This window comes from Oryctolagus cuniculus, chromosome 6 (genome assembly GCF_051225735.1).
Source record: "Oryctolagus cuniculus isolate XC-2025 breed Fujian yellow rabbit chromosome 6, ASM5122573v1, whole genome shotgun sequence".
NCBI classification, from domain to species: Eukaryota; Metazoa; Chordata; class Mammalia; order Lagomorpha; family Leporidae; genus Oryctolagus; species Oryctolagus cuniculus.
The window spans coordinates 65,240,681-65,262,836 of NC_142872.1; the positions used below are offsets into that span (position 1 = coordinate 65,240,681).

The 22,156-nt window shown below is 44.9% G+C and overlaps 1 protein-coding gene across 1 annotated transcript in view; it reads right to left on the reverse strand.

Moving 5' to 3' along the window:
* Positions 1-22,156, reverse strand: part of COL23A1 (collagen type XXIII alpha 1 chain) — a 308,982-nt gene that overhangs the window by 36,955 nt on the left and 249,871 nt on the right. Inside the window, exons 4-5 of the mRNA XM_008255487.5 lie at positions 2,851-2,858; positions 1,332-1,358 (exon numbers count right to left, since the gene is read on the reverse strand). Of these exons, the coding sequence (XP_008253709.1) occupies positions 1,332-1,358; positions 2,851-2,858 (35 nt within the window). The remainder of the gene's footprint in view (positions 1-1,331; positions 1,359-2,850; positions 2,859-22,156) is intronic.

Sequence of the window (22,156 nt, forward strand, 5' to 3'; positions counted from 1 at the left end):
GGGCGGTGGCAGCAAGCGCGCTCCCAGTCAGCCCCATGGTCACAAGGGGACTGACCCAGGCTCTCCAGGGCGCGGGGCTGCTGGGCCAGGGCAGGTGGCGGGTCAGGGGCCTTCAGTACATTTTCCACCTATGACTCCTCCCACTTATGACTGATTTTTGGAGCCTTAACCCAGCGTAAGTCGAGGGGCATCTGCAAAGTAGATAGACACACCAGGTGGGTAAAAGCGATGTGGGTCACCCAGCAGTGGCTCTGTTAGAACCACTCGTTTCAGTCGTCCTGAACTGCTTAAGGCATTGCTTGAGGGTCCAGCAAGAGCCTCCAGCTGCTCAGTGCATCTCCTTGCTGACCAGGAAGAGGGCCCTGGCCCTTGTGCTCCGTGGGGTGAAGGTGGGTCATAGCCATTTCGAGCCTTCCATTCTTACGTCCTGCAGAGCCCAGTTAGAGGCCAGGCTGCCTGCTGCAGGGGAGCCATACTGCCTGTCTGGGCACAAGGTAAATGCTCCCTACTTTCCACCAAGTCCTGAAGGGCTGAGTTTGTGACACAGTTTGTGCTGCGTGTAGCGCTGTCACCTCTATAGTCTCACTTGATCCCGGGTTGGATGCTGTGAGGGGGACCCTCAGCACCCCATTCACAGAGTGGGAGGCTCAGAGAGAGTGAGCACTTTTCCAGCCAGCAGTCAGCACAGATCCATCCTGATGCCCGGGACGGATCTTTTCTCTCCAGCCTCCAGGAGGGGGCTTTCCTGCAGGAATGGGGACCACCCTCTCCATGGCTGGCCCTTCCTGACTCTGGACAGATCGGTCTCCACCACCAACACTTCTCTCCTTGCCTCTTCCTAATCTGCAGGTGCAGAGCAGGTCTTCCCCTGTGGGTCACACCCGCACTTCTACTGCCCCCTCCATGGTCCTTAACCTCCTTGCAGGTCCCCAGGGCAGCTGGGCCACCCCTCACTCGGCAGGGCTGGGGGACATCAATTCCTGGGCTAGCTCATGTTTGTCTGCTTTGAAATAGATCTGAGAAGTGATAGCACCACAAAGGCCAAGCTCTTGAGTGTGGAGTTGGCATGGTGGGCTGGGGAGAGAGCAGCAGCCAAGTGTGTCTGGGAGGGGATGCCACCGCAGCGCCGGGTGGATCTGGGGAGACACCCTGGCCCCTTCCGGAAGCCTCTCCACTTTGCCTGCAGGCACTACCTGTGTTTCCACGAGCCTCGAGAGCTTGACCCTGAGAGCAGAGGGGGAGGGGCACAGACAGTCAGCTAAGGCTCAGGGGGACAGTGGTGGCTTAAGAGAACAGAGCAGAGAGAGCAAAAAAAATAAATGACAAATTACCGGGTAGCCATCTCGTCCCGACTGGCCCTGTGGTGATTAATACGTCGTTAATAATCAGACTTTCGGCAGAACACCATTCAGAGCTCACTGGGGCCTGCACCATCCACGTCCCGCATGGCTTGCACAGAGGCTGCTGGGCGCCGACATAGGGTTCCAATGGGTCTGGGGGATGCAGTGCCCTTTTCCTGCCTCATCGGGCCAGGCTGGGGGACTGCAGGCCATGGGCTTCTTCAGGCCCACCAGGGCACACACTCATGAGGGTCACCCTCCACCCCCATGTTAGCTGGGGCAAATGGCACAGACCCCATGGGGACATGGGGAGGGCAGTGTTACAGCCACTGTGACCAGACCTGGAACTGAAAATGTTCCTGAAATGGGGCTGGCAGAAAGGCCTGGGGGGTACTCAGTCCCTGCCTGAGGCTCTGGAATGGGAGAGTGCGGGGAGTAGGGGAACATTTATCATTGCCGATGCCTGGCAGTCTCCCAGTGTAGCAGGCAGTGCGCACCCTAGCCTGGTCCCCTTCCTGGGCTTCTATCTCTCCTTTAGGCCCCTTGCAGGTTGCACGTTGGTAGTCTCTGCGTTTAATACATCGACTATTTAAATAATCAAGTTAAAAAAATAAAACACCCTCCACAGTGCTCTGTGTTCTGCGTGGGACAGCGGGGAGACCTTGCTGTGATGTGCTGCTCCTGGTCAGGGCATCCACGCCTCTTCTGTTGGCTCAGGGTGGGGCTCACGTGCCTGAAGCCCGGATCCCCAAGGATGTGATCAGGAAATGTATCACAGCAAAGGGCTCATGGGAAAGGAGATGGCTAACGTTGGCTCATGCCCTCAGGCATGTGCTTCCTGAGTGGATTCACAGGCGTTTATCAGGCTCTGAGAAGCTGCCAAGAGGAAGCCAATGCAGATGACTCCTATGCCCTGGAGAGTGAAGGGGGCTTCTGGGGCCATTGGCAGCCCCTCCCTCGCATCCAGGGCTGCCTCTGGCACCAAGGGGAGGCTGTGGGGAATCCATTGCTTCCCCTCACACCCCTTGTGAATGCAGTGGTTTTTCTGCCTGCTGTACCGCAGCCCTCTTACCTGCCAGGGAGCAAAATGTATTCTGGCCAAGAAGGAAAATGAACCCTGGGATCTAGGGATCATTCCTGCAATCCTAGCCTGATGTTAGAGCCCTTTCTGCCAAAGCCTGCGAGACAGAGCCAGTGGCTGCACAGCCCTGAAAAAGTATGGGCATGCACTTGCAATGCACCAGGCTGAGCCACGGAGTTGGTGAGGCGTGCCGGGCTTGTGCTGGTGCTTGAGGAAGGACCACAGTTTCAGGAGGCAGTCAGACCCCAGAATTCTGCACTTGTCTCCACCTGCCAATCAAAAACCAATGGGTCTCTTGTTTGGGGTGGGTTTTTTCTGTTTTTCAAGGGCCCACCTCTCTCACCAAAACTGGTTTGCAAGGACATGCTACAGGGAGAGAACCAAATGTCTTATCTTTCAGGAGCAGGGTGCACAGTCCCGGACACTTACTGGAGGACCTGCAAGACACAAGCAGAGAAGCCACAGTCAGTGTCAGAGGCAGAGGGTCCCCTCGCGCACTCCCAGCACAGCCTCCCAGGACTGTGACAACACCATGGCCAACAAACATGGCTGTGCACCACACAGGCCTCAGCCCCGAAGCCACAAGGCGGGGCCGAGAGAGCACCTCTGTCCTTGGAGGGCCTTGTGGTCCTGTGGTGGGAATGACAGTGCTCACAGGTTCACGAGTGCAGGAAGCTGGGTTCCTGCTGGAGGATCAGGGTTGGGGCTTACCAGGGGCTGGGTCACGTCTATGGGGGAGGTGAGATTCAGGGGAGAAGACAATGTGGGTGGGGGAAGATCACAGGTTAGGGGTGCCCACGGCCCCGTCAGAGTCTAGAAGCTGCTCAGTGCCCAGCTGAGGCCTGCCCCACAGCAGAGGAGGGCTTGGGGAGGATGCTGGAAAGAAATCCACAGGGGCCTTGCATCCCAGTTTGTGAGTCACTGCACGGTGAGAGGAACCATGGTCATCTCCGTGACAACATAATGCCCAGAGAGCAGCGATTTGCCCAAGGCCATACACTTGGCCCTCTGTATCTGTGGGTTCCACATCCACAGATTCAACCAACCACAAACTGAAAATACTCCAAAATATCGTGTCTTCACTATGTACATAGCACTGATGTTGCATTAGGTGTGAAAAGTTTTCTAGAGATAGGCTATATGCAAACGCTATGCTTTTCGTATAAGGAACTTCAGTATCTGTGGATTTTGGTACTCTAACGGGTCCTGAAACCAATCCCCCAAGGAAACCAAGGCTGACTGTAATTGGTGAGGGGGGGCAGTGCATCCTGGAAGGAGGTCCCCCAACTCTGCAACCCTACATGCTTTGCACACCAAACCAGTAACTGCTTTGCTTTTATCAGACCCAAACCTCCCGCTGGAGGCTGAGGCTGGCCCAGGGAGGCAGCCCCTCAGGCAGTGGCCAGCCAGGGGCCAGAAGCTGTGGGGGACGGTGACCCAGCAAGGAGAACAGGAGGCAGGGTCACTGACTCCTAGACTGTGCACTGAACAGACGGACACCGAAGGAGACAGCCATGGGGAAGCAGAGGCAGCACCAAGAACTCAGCCAGGGGCTTGACTCAGGTGTGGGGGTCTGGGCTGAGGACAGAGAGGGACAGATGAGTGACCTGGGTGGACAAGGGGAGAGGGGGGGCATTGCAGAGAAAACTTGGAACACAGCAGGATCCTGGGGCTTTTGAGGGTGCAGACAGGAGGTACAGACAGATGCAGGTTTTGACCCACGGTATAGGCTGGGGGCTGGATTTTAAGGGCTGTGGGAGGTCATGGGAGGTTCTGGCTGCAGGAGTGACAGGAGGGGTGGGGCAGGGTGAGCACAGTGAACTGGGAGACCTGCTACAGCTGCCCCCCTTGGAGGTGCTGGCAAGTGTAAGGAAACCCTTGTCAGGAAGGACAGACTGCCACCGTGGTTGATTTACTGGTGGGGGGAGGGTGCACTGGGGAGGGAGAGAGAGGACAAAGGTTTTTGGCTTGAAACACTGATGTATGAGACCCAAGAGGTAACTCAGGAGGCTGTGGCTTCCTGAAGTCTAGACTAGGAGCAGAGCTGGCACCAGGAACTCGGATGTATGTGGAGCCCACTCTTCACTTTCAGCCACCGCCCTTGCTTCTTGTCTCACAAAGAGCACAAAAGTCACTGAACTTGCCATGGCCTTTTGGAGACCAGGTGTGTCTACCTGCACCTGTTCTTGAACTTGTACTTTGCATCTATCTGGGTCTGTGCTTGTGCCTGTGCCCCAGCTTTCACTGGACACATGACCGCACCTGCAGATGCAGCTTCACCTGTCTCCCTGCCTCTTGGGTTTACTCGGAAACATCAACCCATGCATGGGCAGTGAAGGCCAGCCTTCCCATCCCCCTCCTCATGGTGTACATATTCCATAATTATCCAGGTTTCAGTTGACAGGCATTTGGGTTGCTTGGTGAGGACAGGAGGCATAGAGACTGGGAGAGACCCAGGGGTTCAAGTTGGAGGGGCTGAGGGGCGAAGTGGTGGGGTCAGGGAACAAAGAGGGGCAGCTGCAGCATGTGGGTTGAGCTTTCCTGGGTGCTGCATTTCTGGGTGACAATGAGGGCCCACCAAGACCGTGGGAGGGGGAGGCCATGGTCAGGAGCAGGCGGAGCTCACTGGAGGAGAGGAGGCCACAGCATGCAGAGGGTGGGGTGTGAGAGCTCCTCCGGGGATATGCAGGCTCAGGCAGTTCCTCAGAGGATTGCCGCAGGGCTCTGTAGTGTGCCCCTCCATAATAGTCTGTTCTGTATTCTGAGTAGCCAGAAGGAGGGATTTTGAACGTTCCCAACACACAGAATTGCTTAGTAAGATATAGATGCACTAATCACCCTGGTTGGATTACGACACATTGTAACTGTGCATCAAAGTATCACACTGAGTTCAAAAAGATGTACAGTCACCACATGTCAATTAAACAAGAGAATATGCTGAAACCCAAAAGGAAAAGAAAGGATTCCCAGGGAATTCCTGGAGAAGTGGTGTTGCAGGGCGGGCTGGGGACATAGGCTGCCACTGGTTCCCCAGCGCTGAGGTGGGTGCCCTGGGATCACAGTGGGCGGCACACAGGCTGGCCCACGACATGCCAGCCAGAGTGATGCTTTCCCCGCACAGATCTGGTCCTTGACGTCTCATTGCTCTCAGGACAAAGGTCCAAACCAGTCATGTCATCCATGTGGTGACTGCGCCGTCTAACAGTGGGGGCCGCTCACCATCCCTGGAAGCTGGCTGGTGAGCCAGCTGTTATCAGAACAAGTGAAATTGGGCCCAAACCTCAGTGTAAACCAGGATAAATGCCAAAAGGATTGGAGATTTTCACATTTGAAAGAAACATAAAACTCCTTGAGGAAAATGTGGGAAATTTCTTTCTATCCTCTGGGAGTAGCAGGCTTTTGTACCTCCAGGTAGAAATCCAGAAGCCATAAAAGACCAGTCTGACTCAACCACAGAAACCCAACCGGCTTCTGCAAGGCAGAGGTCCCGTGCACAAAAGTCACCTTGGGTCCCAAAAACACACCAACAAATCAGCTCTCAGGTCTTGACAATGTGCCAGGAAAATGGAGAGGTCACAGAACAGAAAATACCAATGGTGAATGAGGGTGAGTGTTTGTAGTAGTCAAAGAAATGACTGGAATCACAACAGTATCAGAATAGAACAAATAGGGAAAATCCTGACGGCCTACTGGGTGAAGGCAGTGGGGACACTAACCTCACATGCTGGTGAGAGAGAATGCACAGACAGTAATTTGACACTGCTTAGGATAAGAATTAGGAGTTCAAGTGCATGTGCCAAATGCCACAGCAACTGCCCCCTAGCAATTTTTTTCTGTAGATATGTTAACGTGTTTGCAAAAAGACAAGTGTATAAGACTTCTCATTGCAGAAACGATTGAGATGCCAAAAACATTAGAAGCAGCACAAATGGCATTGATTAAATGAAGCATGGTAATCAATGGAAGGAGTACTATGCAGCAGTGAAAAAGATGGAGTTCTGATAGGGAACAGTCTGCAAGGTGTATTGTCACATCTTTAAAAAGGCATAGAATGTGCAGCCATTTGTGCTAAAAAATCCGAGCTTCTGTCTATAAATCTGGAACACGTCAAGTGTCGGCACATTCCAAGGCCCAGGGGCCTGGGAGCAGAGTCCAGGGCATGGTGTGAGGAGATGAAGGAGGATCTGAGAGTAGTTGCAGCCCTCTCACCCAGCACCTGCTGTGTGCTAGGAACTGCTCTCTGCTTCCCTGGGACTATGTCACAGAACCCATGCTGCAGCCCCACTGTGTGCACTACAAAGATGTGGTGCTGAGGCTCGGAAGGGTAACCGTACCCAGACTCATGCCTTCCTCTGACCTAGGTGGGACCCAGAAAGTCTGACCCCAAGTCTGATGCGGAGGGACAGAGAGAAACTGTGTTGGCAGAAAGCCCTCTGACATGTTCTGAGCTCCCTCTGAGGTCCCTAGGAGCTGCATGGCATGTTCGAGGTCACTGGGCCAGGGAGGGGGCAGGGCAACCCAGAAGCAACTCCGTGGGACCCGGAACCACGCACCACCACGCATGATCTCTGGAGGGGGTGCCGAGTGGGGATGGCAGCGTTCCAGAGCCTGACACCATGGCTGATGGGACAGGCCCCATGTAGCCCATCTGTAAAGCTCCCACCACCCTCCTGGCACCAGACTCCCAGGAGACCATGGCTTCACCCCCCCAACACTGCTCCAGCCTCCTAACTGGGCTCTTTCTCCTGGGCACCCATCCCCACCAGCCAGAGGGGCCCTCCCAGGGCCTCCTGTGGCACAAGAAATAAGATTCAACCTTGGCACAGCTCTCCTGTGGCCCAGACCTCATCCATCCCAGCTGTCTTCACCACTGCTCTCTGGTGTCCACATCTCTCTTGTTTTCCCAAGATGCCGGCTCTTGGGGCCTTAGGACATTCACATCTGCCCTCTTCTTTTTTTTTTTTTTTTTTTTTTTTGACAGGCAGAGTGGACAGTGAGAGAGAGAGACAGAGAGAAAGGTCTTCCTTTGCTGTTGGTTCACCCTCCAATGGCCGCTGCGGCCGGCACGCTGTGGCCGGCGCACCACGCTGATCCGATGGCAGGAGCCAGGTACTTCTCCTCGTCTCCCATGGGGTGCAGGGCCCAAGCACTCGGGCCATCCTCCACTGCACTCCCTGGCCAGAGCAGAGAGCTGGCCTGGAAGAGGGGCAACCGGGACAGAATCCGGCGCCCCGACCGGGACTAGAACCCGGCGTGCCGGTGCCACAGGGCGGAGGATTAGCCTAGTGAGCCACGGCACCGGTCTCACATCTGCCCTCTTCCACTGCTTCATCATCGCCGTTCAGGACTAGTCTTCCACAGCTGTGACATCTGAAGATGTCCCCTCTCCCTTTGCTCACTGGTTTCTGTCATTCCTCACTGGTTATTTCCTGCTAAGCACTTGTCATAATCTACAGTGAGTACATCTGCCAGAGTGTTGGGGGCTGGCACTGTGGTGCAGCAGGTTAAGTCGCCACCTGCAATGCCAGCATCCCATGTCAGAATGCTGCTTCCTCCCCTCCCCTGAAAAAAACCTTTTATTTAAGGAGTACAACTTTAGGAATATAGTGATTCTTGCCACTATACCCGTGCTCTCACCCACACTCCTACCCCCCTCTTGCTCCCTCTTCCATTCCCAGTCCCATTCTCCATTAAGATTCATTTTCGATTAACTTTATACACAGAAGACCAACTCTATACTAAGATTTCAACAGTTTGTACACACAAACACACACACACACACAAACAGTCTGAGAACAAGTTTACTATTAACTCTCATAATACAACTCATTGAGGACAGAGGTCCTGCATGGGGAGTTAATGCACAGTGACTCCTGCTGTTAATTTAATAATTAACACTCTTATGTATGATATCAGTGACCATCTGAGGCTCCTGACATGAGCTGCCTAGGCTATGGAAGCCTTTTGAATCCATAATCTCCATCAGTATTTAGACAATGCCATAAGCAAAGTGGAAGTTCTCTCTTCCCTTCAGGGAAAATTACACCCTTCTTTGATTGCCACTTCTTTCCACTGGGGTCTCACCACAGAGGTCCTTCATGTAGAATACTGTTTGCCACAGTGTCTTGGCTTTCCCTGCCTGAAAGGCTCTCATGGGCTTTTCAGCCAGACCGGGGTGCCTTAAGGGCTAATTCTGAGGCCAGAGTGCTACTTAAATTGATTGTCATACTATGAATCTGCTGTGTGGACTGCTTCCCATGTTGGAACATTCTTTCCTTTTTACTTCTATCTATTATTATTAACAGACACTTGATCCTATTTATATGATCACTTCAACACTTAATCCTATCTGTATGTTCACTTTAACACTTAACATTATCAATTTAAAAGATGGCATTTTTACCACTCAGCTTAATGGGATCTGGGGTCCCATGGCAGGTTTTTAAACTGTACCCTTAGAAGTAAGTCCATATGAATGTATGCAGAACTATACAGCTTGATGGTTATAAACTCCCCCCCCCCTTATTCTATTTTCAATTGACTGAATACACATATGATTAACTCTATGTTAAGTAACGAGTTTAATAAATGGTATGAAGGAAAAAAACCTATTCCTTGACAGTCAGGACAAGGGCTGTTCAAGTCATTGCTTCTTAAAGTGCCAATTTCACTTCTACAGATTTCCTTTTATGCTCTATTAGTTCTCACAGATCAGGGAGAATATATGGTATTGTCCCTTTGGGACTGGCTTATTTCACTAAGTATGATGCTTTCCAGATTCATCCATTTTGTTGCAAATGACTAGATTTCATTTTTTTTTTACTGCTGTGTAGCATTCCATTGTGCACATATCCCATAATTTCTTTATCTAGTCTTTGTTTGACAGATATTTACGTTCCCATATCTTAGCTGTTGTGAATTGAACTGCAATAAACACGGGGATGCAGATAACCCTTTCATTTACTGATTTCATTTCCTTTGGGTAAATTCCCAGGAGTGGGATGGTTGGGTCACATGGTAGGTCCATATTCAAATTTTTTGAAGTATCTCCACACTGTCTTACACAGTGGCTTTACTAGTTCACATTCTCACCAACAGTGGATTAGGGTACCTTTTCCTCACATCATTGTCAGATTTTGTTGTTTGTTGATTTCTGCATCAAAGCCATTCTAACTGGGGTGAGGTGAAACCTCATTATGGTTTTGATTTCCCTGATGGCTAGTGATCTTGAACATTTTTCATGTGTCTGTTGGCCATTTGGATTTCCTTTTTTGAAAAATGTCCATTTAAGTCCTTTGCCCACTTCTTAACTGGGTTGGTTGTTTTGTTGTTGTAGAGTTTTTTGATCTTTATATATTCTGGTTATTAATCCTTTATCAGTTGCATAGTTTGGAAATAATTTCTTCCATTCTGTCAGTTGCCTCTTCATTTTCCTGAATGTTTCCTTTGCAGTACAGAGACTTCTCATTTTGATGTAATCCCATTTGTTAATTTTGGCTTTGATTGCCCGTGCCTCTGGGGTCTTTTCCAAGAACTCTTTCCTGGTACCAATGTCTTGCAGGGTTTCCCCAATTTCTCTAATAATTTGATAGTGTCAGGTTGCAGATTCAGGTCTTTAATCCATTTTGAGTGGATTTTTGTGTGAGGTTTAAGGTAGAGGTCCTGCTTCATACTTCTGCATGTAGAAATCCAGTTTTCTCAGCACCATTTGTTGAAGAGACTGTCCTTGCTCCAAGGATTGGTTTTAGTTCCTTGGTCGAATACAAGTTGGTTGTAGATGCTTGGATTGATTTCTGACATTTCTATTCCATTCCATTGGTCTATCAATCTGTTTTTGTACCAATAGCAGGCTATTTTGATAATAATTGCCCTGAAGTATGTCTTGAAATATGATATTGTGAAGCCTTCAGCTTTGTTTATGTTGTATAAAATTGCATTAGCTATTCAAGGTCTTCTGTGTTTCCATATGAATTTCAGCATTTTTTTCTATATCTGAGAAAAATGTCTTTGGTATTTTGATTGGTATTGCATTGAATCTTTAAACTGCTTTTGGAAGAATGGACATTTTGATGATACTGATTTTTCCAATCCATGAACATAGATGATTTTTCCATTTTTTTGTATCTTCTTCTCTTTCTTTTTTTTTTTTAATGTTTTATAATTCTCATCATAGATCTTTGACTTTCTTGGTGTAATTTATTCCAAGGTATTTGATTTTTTGGTAGCTATTGTGAATGGAATTGATCTTAGAAGTTCTTATTCAACCATGGCGTTGTCTATGTATACAAAGGCTATTGATTTTTATATCCTGCTACTTTACCAAACTCTTCTATCAGTTTCAATAGTCTCTTAGTGGAGTATTTTGGATTTCCTATATATAGAATCATGTTATCTGCAATTTGTATCCTTTTGATTTCTTTTTCTTGCCTAATTGCTCTGGCTAAAACTTTCAGGACTATGATGAATAGCAAAGGTGTACCGGATTTCAGTGGGAATGCTTCCAACTTTTCCCCACTCAATAGAATGCTGGCTGTGGGTCTGTCATAAATTGCCTTGATTGTGTTGAGGAATGTTACTTCTACACCCAATTTGCTTAGAGTTTTCATCATGAAAGGATGCTGTATTTTATCAAATGCTTTCTCTGCATCTATTGAGATAATCATATGGTTTTTGTTCTTCCATTTGTTAATGTGATGTATCACATTGATTGATTTGTGAATGTTGAACTGTCCCTGCATACCAGGGATAAAGTCCACTTAGTCTAGGTGAATGATCTTTCTGATGTGTTGTTGGATTTGACTGGCTAGAATTTTATTGAGGATTTTTACATCCACGTTCATCAGGGAAATTGGCATGTAGTTCTCTTTCTCTGCTGCATCTTTTTCAGGTTTAGGAGTTAAGGTGATGTTGGCTTCACAGAAAGAATTTGGGAGGATTCCCTCTCTTTCAATTGTTTTGAATAGCTTGAGAAGAATTGGAGTTAGTTCTTTTTTAAATGTCTGGTAGAATTCAGCAGTAAAGCTATCTGGTCCTGGGCTTTTTTTTTTTTTTTTTTGGGGGGGGGGTCTTTATTACTGACTGAATTCCGATCTTGGTTATGGGTCTGTTTAGGTTTTCTGTGTCTTCATTGCTCAATTTAGGTAGGTTGTATGTGTCCAGGAATCTATCCATTTCTTCTAGGTTTCTCAGTTTGTTGGCATACAGCTCTTTGTAGTAATTTCTTATGATTCTTCTCATTTCTGTGGTGTCTGCTGTTACATTTCCTTTTTCATCTCTAATATTATTGATTTGGGTCTTCTCCTTTTTTTGGTTAGTTGGGCCAATGGAGTGTCAATTTTGTTTATTTTTTTTTCAAAAAATCAGCTCTTTGTCTTGCTGATATTTTGTATTTTTTGTTTCAATTTTGTTGATTTCTTTTGTAATTTTAATTATTTCTTTTCTCTTGCTAGTTTAGGCTTGGTTTTCTGTTGTTTTCTAGATCCTTAAGATGCACTGATAGCTAATTTGTTTGGTGCCTTTTCAATTTCTTGATGTAGGCACCAATTGCTATAAACTTTCCTCGTAATACTGCTTTTGTTGTATTCCATAAGTTTTGATATGTTGTAGTTGTCATTTGTTTCTAGAAATTTTTTGATTGCTTATTTGATTTCCTCTTCGACACACTGTTCATTCAGGAGCATGTCGTTCAGTCTCCACGTTTTTGCATATGCTCTAGAGTTTCCTCAGTTGCTGATTTCCAGCTTCATTCCATTGTGGTCTGAGAAGATGCATGGTATGATTTTGATTCTTTTGAATTTGATGAGGTTTGCTTTATGATTTAGCATGTGGTCAATCCTAGTGAAAGTTCCATGTACCTGTGAGAAGAATGTGTATTCTGCAATTGTAGGATGGAAAGTTCTATAGATATCTGTTAGGTCTATTTGGTCTATTATGTCAATTAACTCTGCTGTTTCCTTGCTAATTTTCTGTCTGGTTGATCTGTCCATTGCTGAAAGTGGGGTATTGAAGTCCTTCATTATTGTTGTATTTGAATCTATGCCTCCCTTTAGATCCTTTAACATTTCTTTTAAATAGCCAGGTGCCCTGTAATTAGGTGCACTTATGTTTTTTTTATCTTTTATTTAATGAATATAAATTTACAAAGTACGACTCATGGGTTACAACGGCTTCCCCCCCCATACCGTCCCTCCCACCCACAACCCTCCCCTTTCCCACTCCCTCTCCCCTTCCATTCACATCAAGATTCATTTTCGATTATCTTAATATACAGAAGATCAGCTTAGTATACCTTAAGTAAGGATTTCAACAGTTTGCTCCCACACGGAAACATAAAGTGAAAAATAATAGATGATTTTTTTTATATGATGATGAAATCAGATCAGACCTATTGTCATGTTTAATCCCAGTGAGAGTCAAGTTGGGAATTGATAATTTCTTTTCTTTTCTTTTTTTTTTTTTTACAGAAGATCAGTTTAGTGTACATTAAGTAAAGATTTCAATCGTTTGCACCCCCATAGAAACACAAAGTGAAATATACTGTTTGAGTACTCGTTATAGCATTAAGCCTCAATGTACAGCACATTAAGGACAGAGATCCTACATGAGGAGTAAGTGCACAGTGACTCCTGTTGTTGACTTTACCAATTGACACTCCTGTTTATGGCATCAGTAATCTCCCTATGCACCAGTCATGAGTTTCCAAGGCTATGGAAGCCCCTTGAGTTCTCCGACTCTTATCTTGTTTAGACACGGTCATAGTCAAAGTGGAGGTTCTCTCCTCCCTTCAGAGAAAGGCACCTCCCTCTTTGAAGACCTGTTCTTTCCACTGGGATCTCACTCACAGAGATCTTTTTGCCAGAGTGTCTTGGCTTTCCATGCCTGAAATACTCTCATGGGCTTTTCAGCCAGATCCGAGTGCCTTTAGGGCTGATTCTGAGGCCAGAGTGCTATTTAGGACATCCGCCATTCTATGAGTCTGCTGAGTATCTCACTTCCCATGTTGGATCACTCTCCCCTTTATTTATTCTATCGGTTAGTGTTAGCAGATACTAGACTTGTTTATGTGCTCCCTTTGACTCTTAGTCCTTTCATTATGATCAATTGTGAACTGAAATTGGTCACTTGGAATAGTGAGATGGCATTGGCACATGCCACCTTTATGGGATTGAATTGGAATCCCCTGGTATGTTTCCAACTCTACCAATTGGGGCAAGTCAGCCCGAGCATGCCCCAAATTATACATCTCTTCCCTCTCTTATTCCCACTCTTATGTTTAACAGGGATCACATTTCAGTTAATTTTCAACACTTAAGAATAACTGTGTATTAATTACAGAATTAAACCAGTCATATTAAGTAGAACAGACAAAAAAAAATACTATGAGGGATAATGTATTAAGTTGTCCATTAGCAGTCAGGGCTATGCTGATCAAGTCACCATTTCTCATAGTGTCCATTTCACTTCAGGAGGTTTCCTTTTTGGTGTTCAGTCAGTTGTCACCGATCAGGGAGAACATATGGTATTTGTCCCTTTGGGACTGGCTTACTTCACTCAGCATGATGTGTTCCAGATTCCTCCATTTTGTTGCAAATGACTGGATTTCGTTGTTTCTTACTGCAGTATAGTATTCTAAAGAATACATATCCCATAATTTCTTTATCCAGTCTACCATTGATGGGCATTTAGGTTGGTTCCAGGTCTTGGCTATTGTGAATTGTGCTGCAATAAACATTAGGGTGCAGACCGCTTTTTTGTTTATCAATTTAAACTCCTTTGGGTAAATTCCAAGGAGTGGGATGGCTGGGTCGAATGGTAGGGTTATATTCAGGTTTCTGAGGAATCTCCAGACTGACTTCCATAGTGGCTTGACCAGTTTGCATTCCCACCAACAGTGGGTTAGTGTCCCTTTTTCCCCACATCCTCGCCAGCATCTGTTGTTGGTAGATTTCTGTATGTGAGCCATTCTAACCGGGGTGAGGTGAAACCTCATTGTGCTTTTGATTTGCATTTCCCCGATTGCTAGTGACCTTGAACATTTTTTCATGTGCCTGTTGGCCATTTGGATTTCCTCTTTTGAAAAATGTCTATTGAAGTCCTTGGCCCATCTCTTAAGTGGGTTGTTGGTTTTGTTTTTGTGGAGTTTCTTGATCTCTTTGTAGATTCTGGTTATTAACCCTTTATCTGTTGCATAGTTTGCAAATATTTTTTCCCATTCTGTCGGTTGTCTCTTCACTCTCCTGACTGTTTCTTTTGCAGTACAGAAACTTCTCAATTTGATGCAATCCCAATAGTTGATTTTGGCTTTGACTGTCTGTGCCTCCCGGGTCTTTTCCAGAAAGTCTTTGCCTGTGCCAATATCTTGAAGGGTTTCTCCAATGTTCTCTAATAACTTAATGGTGTCAGGACGTAGATTTAGGTCTTTAATCCACGTTGAGTGGATTTTTGTGTAAGGTGTAAGGTAGGGGTCTTGCTTCATGCTTCTGCACGTGGAAATCCAGTTTTCTCAGCACCATTTATTGAATAGACTGTCCTTGCTCCAGGAATTAGTTTTAGATCCTTGATCAAATATAAGTTGGCTGTAGATGTTTGGATTGATTTCTGGTGTTTCAATTCTGTTCCATTGGTCTATCCATCTGTTTCTGTACCAGTACCATGCTGTTTTGATTACAACTGCCCTGTAGTATGTCCTGAAGTCTGGTATTGTGATGCCTCCGGCTTTGTTTTTGTTGTACAAGATTGCTTTAGCTATTCGAGGTCTCTTGTGCCTCCATATGAATTTCAGCATCATTTTTTCTAGATTTGCGAAGAATGTCTTTGGTATCTTGATTGGGATTGCATTGAATCTATAAATTGCTTTTGGGAGAATGGACATTTTGATGATGTTGATTCTTCCAATCCATGAGCATGGAAGATTTTTCCATTTTTTGGTATCCTCTTCTATTTCTTTCTTTAAGGTTTTGTAATTTTCATCGTAGAGATCTTTAACGTCCTTGGTTAAGTTTATTCCAAGGTATTTGATTGTTTTTGTAGCTATTGTGAATGGGATTGATCTTAGCAGTTCTTTCTCAGTCATGGCATTGCTTGTGTATACAAAGGCTGTTGATTTTTGTGCATTGATTTTGTATCCTGCCACTTTGCCAAACTCCTCTATGAGTTCCAATAGTCTCTTAGTAGAGTTCTTTGGATCCTCTAAGTACAGAATCATATCGTCTGCAAAGAGGGATAGTTTGACTTCTTCCTTCTTGATTTGTATTCCTTTGATTTCTTTTTCTTGTCTGATGGCTCTGGCTAAAACTTCCAGAACTATGTTAAATAGCAGTGGTGAGAGTGGGCATCCCTGCCTGGTGCCAGATTTCAGTGGAAATGCTTCCAACTTTTCCCCATTCAATAGGATGCTGGCTGTGGGTTTTTTATAAATTGCTTTGATTATATTGAGGAATGTTCCTTCTATACCCAATTTGCTTAGAATTTTCATCATGAAAGGGTGTTGAATTTTATCAAATGCTTTCTCTGCATCAATTGAGATAACCATATGGTTTTTCTTCTGCAGTCTGTTAATGTGGTGAATCACATTGATTGATTTGCGAATGTTGAACCATCCCTGCATACCAGGGATGAATCCCACTTGGTCTGGGTGGATGATTTTCCTGATGTGTTGTTGTATTCTATTGGCCAGAATTTTATTGAGGATTTTTGCATCTATGTTCATCAGGGATATTGGTCTGTAATTTTCTTTCAGTGCTGCATCTTTCTCTGGCTTAGGGATTAAGGTGATGCTGGCTTCATAGAAAGAATTTGGGAGGATTCCCTCTTTTTCGATTGTTCTGAATAGTTTGAGAAGAAATGGGATTAGTTCTTCTTTAAATGTCTGGTAGAATTCAGCAGTGAATCCATCTGGTCCTGGGCTTTTCTTTGTTGGGAGGGCCTTTATTACTGTTTCAATTTCTGTTTCAGTTATGGGTCTATTTAGGTTTTCGATGTCTTCATGGTTCAATTTTGGTAGATTGCATGTGTCCAGGAATCTATCCATTTCTGATAGGTTTTCCTGTTTGCTGGCATACAGGTCCTTGTAGTAATTTCTGATGATTCTTTTTATTTCTGTGGTGTCTGTTGTTACGTTTCCTTTTTCATCTCTGATTTTATTGATTTGGGTCTTTTCTCATCTTTTTTTAGTTAGTTGGGCCAATGGGGTGTCAATTTTGTTTATTTTTTCAAAAAACCAGCTTCTCGCTTGGCTGATTTTTTGTAATGTTTTTTTGGATTCAATCCTGTTAATTTCTTCTCTGGTTTTAATTATTTCTCTTCTCCTACTAGATTTGGGTTTGGTTTGCTGCAGTTTTTCTAGGTCCTTGAGGTGCGCTGAAAGCTCATTTATTTGGTACCTTTCTAATTTCTTGATATAGGCACCTATTGCTATAAATTTGCCTCTCAATACTGCTTTTGCTGTATCCCATAAGTTTTGATATGTTGTGTTGTTGTCTTCATTTACTTCCAGAAAGTTTTTGATTTCTCTTTTGATTTCTTGAATGACCCAGTGTTCATTCAGGAGCATGTTGTTCAGTCTCCATGTGTTTGCATACTTTCTGGGGTTTCCTGAGTTGCTAATTTCCAGCTTCATCCCGCTGTGGTCTGAGAAGCTGCATGGTATGATTCTAATTCTTTTAAATTTGCTGAGACTTGCTTTATGGCCTAGTATGTGATCAATCCTAGAGAAGGTTCCATGCGCTGCTGAGAAGAATGTGAAGTCTGTAGATGTAGGGTTGAAAGTTCTGTAGATATCTGTTAGATCCATTTGGGCAATAGTGTCAATTAAATCTGCTGTTTCCTTGTTGATCTTCTGTCCGGATGATCTGTCTATTTCTGAGAGTGGAGTATTGAAGTCCCCCAGTACTATTGTATTGGAATCTAAATCTCCCTTTAAGTCCCTTAACATATCTTTTAAATAGACCAGTGCCCTGTAATTAGGTGCATATACATTTATAATAGTTACATCTTCCTGTTGAATTGAACCCTTAATCATTATATAGTGTCCCTCTTTGTCTCTCTTAACAGTTTTTGTATTAAAGTTTATTTTGTCTGATATTAATATGGCTACACCTGCTTTTTTTTGGTTTCTGTTGGCATGGAATATCTTTTTCCAACCTTTCACTTTCAGTCTGCATGCCTCTTTGTTAGAGAGATGTGTTTCTTGTAGGCAACAAATAGTTGGGTTGTGTTCTGTGAGCCAGTCAGCCAAACGGTGTCTTTTAACTGAAGAATTCAGACCATTAATGTTCAATGTGACTATTGATACGTAGTGACTTTGCCCTGCCATTTTCCCGGAAATATTTTCTAGTATATGCTTTGAGCTTCCCATGCTCTTTTACTGGTAGGTGTTCTTCCTTTCCCTTCTTTCATATTGATGGCCGTGTTTCTGTGTTTCTGAGTGTAGCACATCTTTAAGTATCTTTTGCAGGGCCGGACGAGTGGCCACAAAGTCTTTCAATTTCTGTTTGCTATGAAAGGTCTTTATTTCACCTTCATTCACAAATGAGAGCTTGGCAGGATATAATATTCTGGGCTGGCAATTTTTCTCTCTTAGCACCTGTGCTATGTCTCGCCATTCCCTCCTAGCTTGTAGGGTTTCTGATGAGAAGTCAGCTGTGAGTCTGATTGGAGATCCTCTGAGAGTAATCTGACGTTTCTCTCTTGCACATTTTAGGCTCTTTTCTTTATGTTTCACTGTGGTAAGTTTAATTACCACGTGTCGTGGTGAGGATCTCTTTTGGTCATGTTTATTGGGGGTTCTATGAGCTTCCTGTACTAGGATATCTCTGTCCTTCTCCAAACCTGGAAAGTTCTCTGCTAGTATCTCACTAAAAAGGCCTTCCAATCCTTTCTCTCTCTCCATGCCTTCAGGAACTCCTAGAACTCGAATGTTGGTTTTTTTAATAGTATCCTGTAGATTCCCAACAATATTTTTTAGATTTCTAATTTCCTCTTCTTTTCTTTGGTTTGACTGTATGTTTTCCTGTGCTCTATCTTCTAAGTCCGATATTCTCTCTTCTGCTTCACCCATTCTGTTTTTAAGGCTTTCTAATGTGTTTGTCATTTGATCTATTGAGCTCTTCATTTCATTTTGATTTCTCTTCACTATTACACTTTCCTGTTCTACTAGTTTCTGAGTTTCATTTTGACTCTTCCTTAAAATTTCATTTTCACGAGAGAGATTTTCAATCTTGTCCATTAAGGATTTCTGTAGTTCAAGGATTTGCTTTTGAAAACTTCTAAATGTTTTTATCATAAATTTTTTGAAATCCGTATCTTGCATTTCTTCTATCTCATCATCTTCATACTCTTGGCTTGGGGTGTTTTGCTTATTTGGAGGCATCATAGTGTCATCGTTGATCTTGCTCCCTCTATTTCTGTGTTTGTTACTCGGCATAGTTAATTCTTCTTGCGTCACTGTGCGTTTTTTTTTTTTTTTATACTGTGTCCGTGTTAAGTGGACTGCCTGCTGTTGGAGGAGCCTTGGAGGCTTGAGATGGGTGCGGCCTGAGAGCTCTGCCTGGTTCTTCCTGGTTAAGGGTGTGCAAAGGTGACACCCTCAGGTTATGCGTGGTAAATCTCTCTCTTTTTATTTATTTATTTATTTTATTTATTCAGGGGGTAAGTAACACTGCAGGGCAGGGCTGCGCAGAATTGATGGTATTTAGCTTCCAGTCTTTGGCTCCTCTGGACTCCCACTGGGTTGCCTAGGCTACTGAATTGTATGACTCAGTTCCTTAGCTCTCCCCCATTGATATGTAAATCCAGAGAGCAGGCCTGCTCTTTGTCTCTTGGGAATTCTTCTAGCCTCGCAGCCTTGTAACCTTTGCAAGGTTAGGGGGAAGAGAAACCCCGAAGCTTTTTTTTTTTCCTTCTTTCCGGTAGTGAGTTTGCTGCACTTTCCGGCCCCCCTCTAGATTCTGACCCCCGTTTCCCCACCAATGTCTCGGGTTATTGAGCTCACCTCCCCTTCCAGCGCCGATGTGTGGACTCGGAGCCCTGAGCGTCCCAAGTCTCCCCGCTGTTGTCTATGTGGCATGCACTCCCCTTGGAGCACTGGCGCGCAGACCCTGGGGCTTCTGCGGCTCGGTCCCGCGACTTGGCTTCCGCGCAGTGGGCGACCTTGTTCTCCCAGTAGGTCCTCCGATTCATGGCTGCTCCATCCAGAAGGGTTTCCCCTGCAATTTTTTTTTTTGGTTCTTTTTTCTGCGGCTACCGTAACTCCCCTTTTATTAAACTAAATTTTCCCGGACTATCGGTGCGTGCCCTCACTATTCCGCCATCTTGGCTCCGCCCCAGGTGCATTTATGTTTATAAGTTACATCTTCCTGTTGAATTGATTCCTTAATCATTACATAGTGCCATTCTTTGTCTCTGTTAACAGTTTTTGTGTTAAAGTCTATTTTGTTTGATATTAGGATGGCTACACCAGCTCTTTTTTGGTTTCTGTTGGCGTGGATTATCTTCTTCCATTCTTTCATTTTCAGTCTGTGTGCATCTTTGTTTGTGAGATGTCTTTCTTGTAGGCAGCAAATTTTGTTTTTTAATTAATTCAGCCAGTCTATTTCTTTTAACTGGAGAGTTGAGGCCATTTACATTCAAGATGACTATTGATAAGTCACGACTTTGCCCTGCCATTTTCCCCCAAAATTCCTATTTTTTACTTTGAATTTCCCTTGAACTTCTAATGGGAGATTTTCTTCCTTTACCTTCTTTCATAGTGATGACCATGTTTCTGTGTTTCTGTGTGCAGCACATATTTAAGCATCTTATGTAGGTCTGGATGGATGGTGACAAATTCTTACAATTTCTGTTTGTTATGGATGGTTTTTACTTCACCTTCATTTATAAATGAGAGCTTTGTAGGGTACAGTATTCTGGGTTGACAGTTCTTTTCTCTTAAGACTTAGAATGTATCTCACCATTCTCTTCTAGCCTGTAGGGTTTCTGATACGTCCACTGTGAGCCTAACTGGAGATCCTCTGAAAGTAATCTGGCATTTACCTCACGCACATTTTAGAATCTTTATATTTTACTGTGGTGAATTTGATTACAGTGTGTCACAGGGAAGATCCTTCTGGTCATGTCTATTAGGAGTTCTATGTGCTTCCTGAACTTGGATGTCCCTTTCTTTCTCCAAATTAGGGAAGTTTTCTGTTATTATTTCATTTAAAAGGTCTTCTGATCCTTTCTTTCCATGCCTTCAGGAATTCCTAAATCCCATATGTTGGGTTGTTTGATAGTATTCTATAGACTACCAACAGTGTGTTTTAGTTTTCTAATTTCTTCTTATTATTTTTGGTCTGATTGTATAATTTCCTGTGCTTTGTCTTCTAAGTCAGATATTCTTTCTTCTGCTCCACAGATTCTGTTGTTAAGGCTTTCCACTGCATTTTTTTTGTTTGTTCTATTGAATTATTAATTTCCAAGATTTCATTCTGATTTCTTTTAAGGTTGCAATTTCGTTGGAGAAATTTTCTTTCATGTCATATATGGATTTCATTGGTTTGTGCATTTGCTTCTGATTCCTCCTATGTAATTTTATGATCAATTTTTTGGATTTCATTTCTGGCATTTCTTCAATCTCAACATCTTCAGAGTCTAGTATTTAAGTACTGTGTTTCTTTGGGAGCATCATGTTGTCTTCTTTATTCTTGTTTCTTGAAATGGTGCATTTGTTATTCAGCATTTGTGGAGACACTCATTGGTTCCTTCCTTCCTTCCTTCCTTCCTTCCTTCCTTCCTTCCTTCCTTCTTCCTATTTATTTATTTATTTGAAAGTCAGAGTTACACACAGAGAGATGGTAAGCCAGAGAGAGAATTTCACTCCCCAACTGGCAGCAACGGCTGGAGCTGTGCTGATCTGAAGCCAGGAACTAGGAGCTTCTTCCAGGTCTCCCACGTGGGTGCAGGGCCCAAGGACTTGGGCCATCTTCTACTGCTTTCCAAGGCCATAGCAGAGAATTGGATTGGAAGTGGAGCAGCTGAGACATGAACCGGTGCTCATATGGGATGCCGGCACTTCAGGTGGCGGCTTTACCTGCTATACCACAGTGCTGGCCCCTCGTTGGTTTTTTCTTTTTTTCGCTGTTGTTGCTTTTGTATTTGTACTATGCCTCTGTAGATAAGTGGATTTCAGTGAGTTACTAGAAGCAAGTAATGGGTGTGGACAGTGAGCTCTGTACATTTCTCCAGGGTGAAGGGTGTGTCTAAGGTGAAACACCCAGGTAAATCCCACCCCCCCTTTTTTTATCAGAGGGGTGGTTTATTCTGCTCAGCTGAACTCCTCTCCTCAAAGAAAGAGCAGCGCCTGAGCGCTAGCCCTGTGGGTATAATATTCATCTGCTCTGCCACAAGGACCACACAAAGGATCTCTGCAATTCTCAGTGAAAGCTCAGACTCCCCAGCAATGTCCCTCACCAGGTAACCAGGGAGCCCTGATGATGTGGAGCCTTCCAGTGACTGCCCAAAGTCCTAGCTACCCTGTGAGTCCTCCCACACAGCCTCAGTGTTTTCACAGTTCTGGCACACAAGCCTCCCACAGTCACAAGCACCCAGTCCCCTGTCTGTTCTCCCCACCAGACTCAGGAGTCTCCACTTGACTACTTGCTTGGCCCAGACACAAGCTGGCAGAGCTGTTACATACGTTCAAAATGGTGCCCACTCTCTAACGGCTTGTTACAGGATGCCATTGCAAGGTGATCGAGGG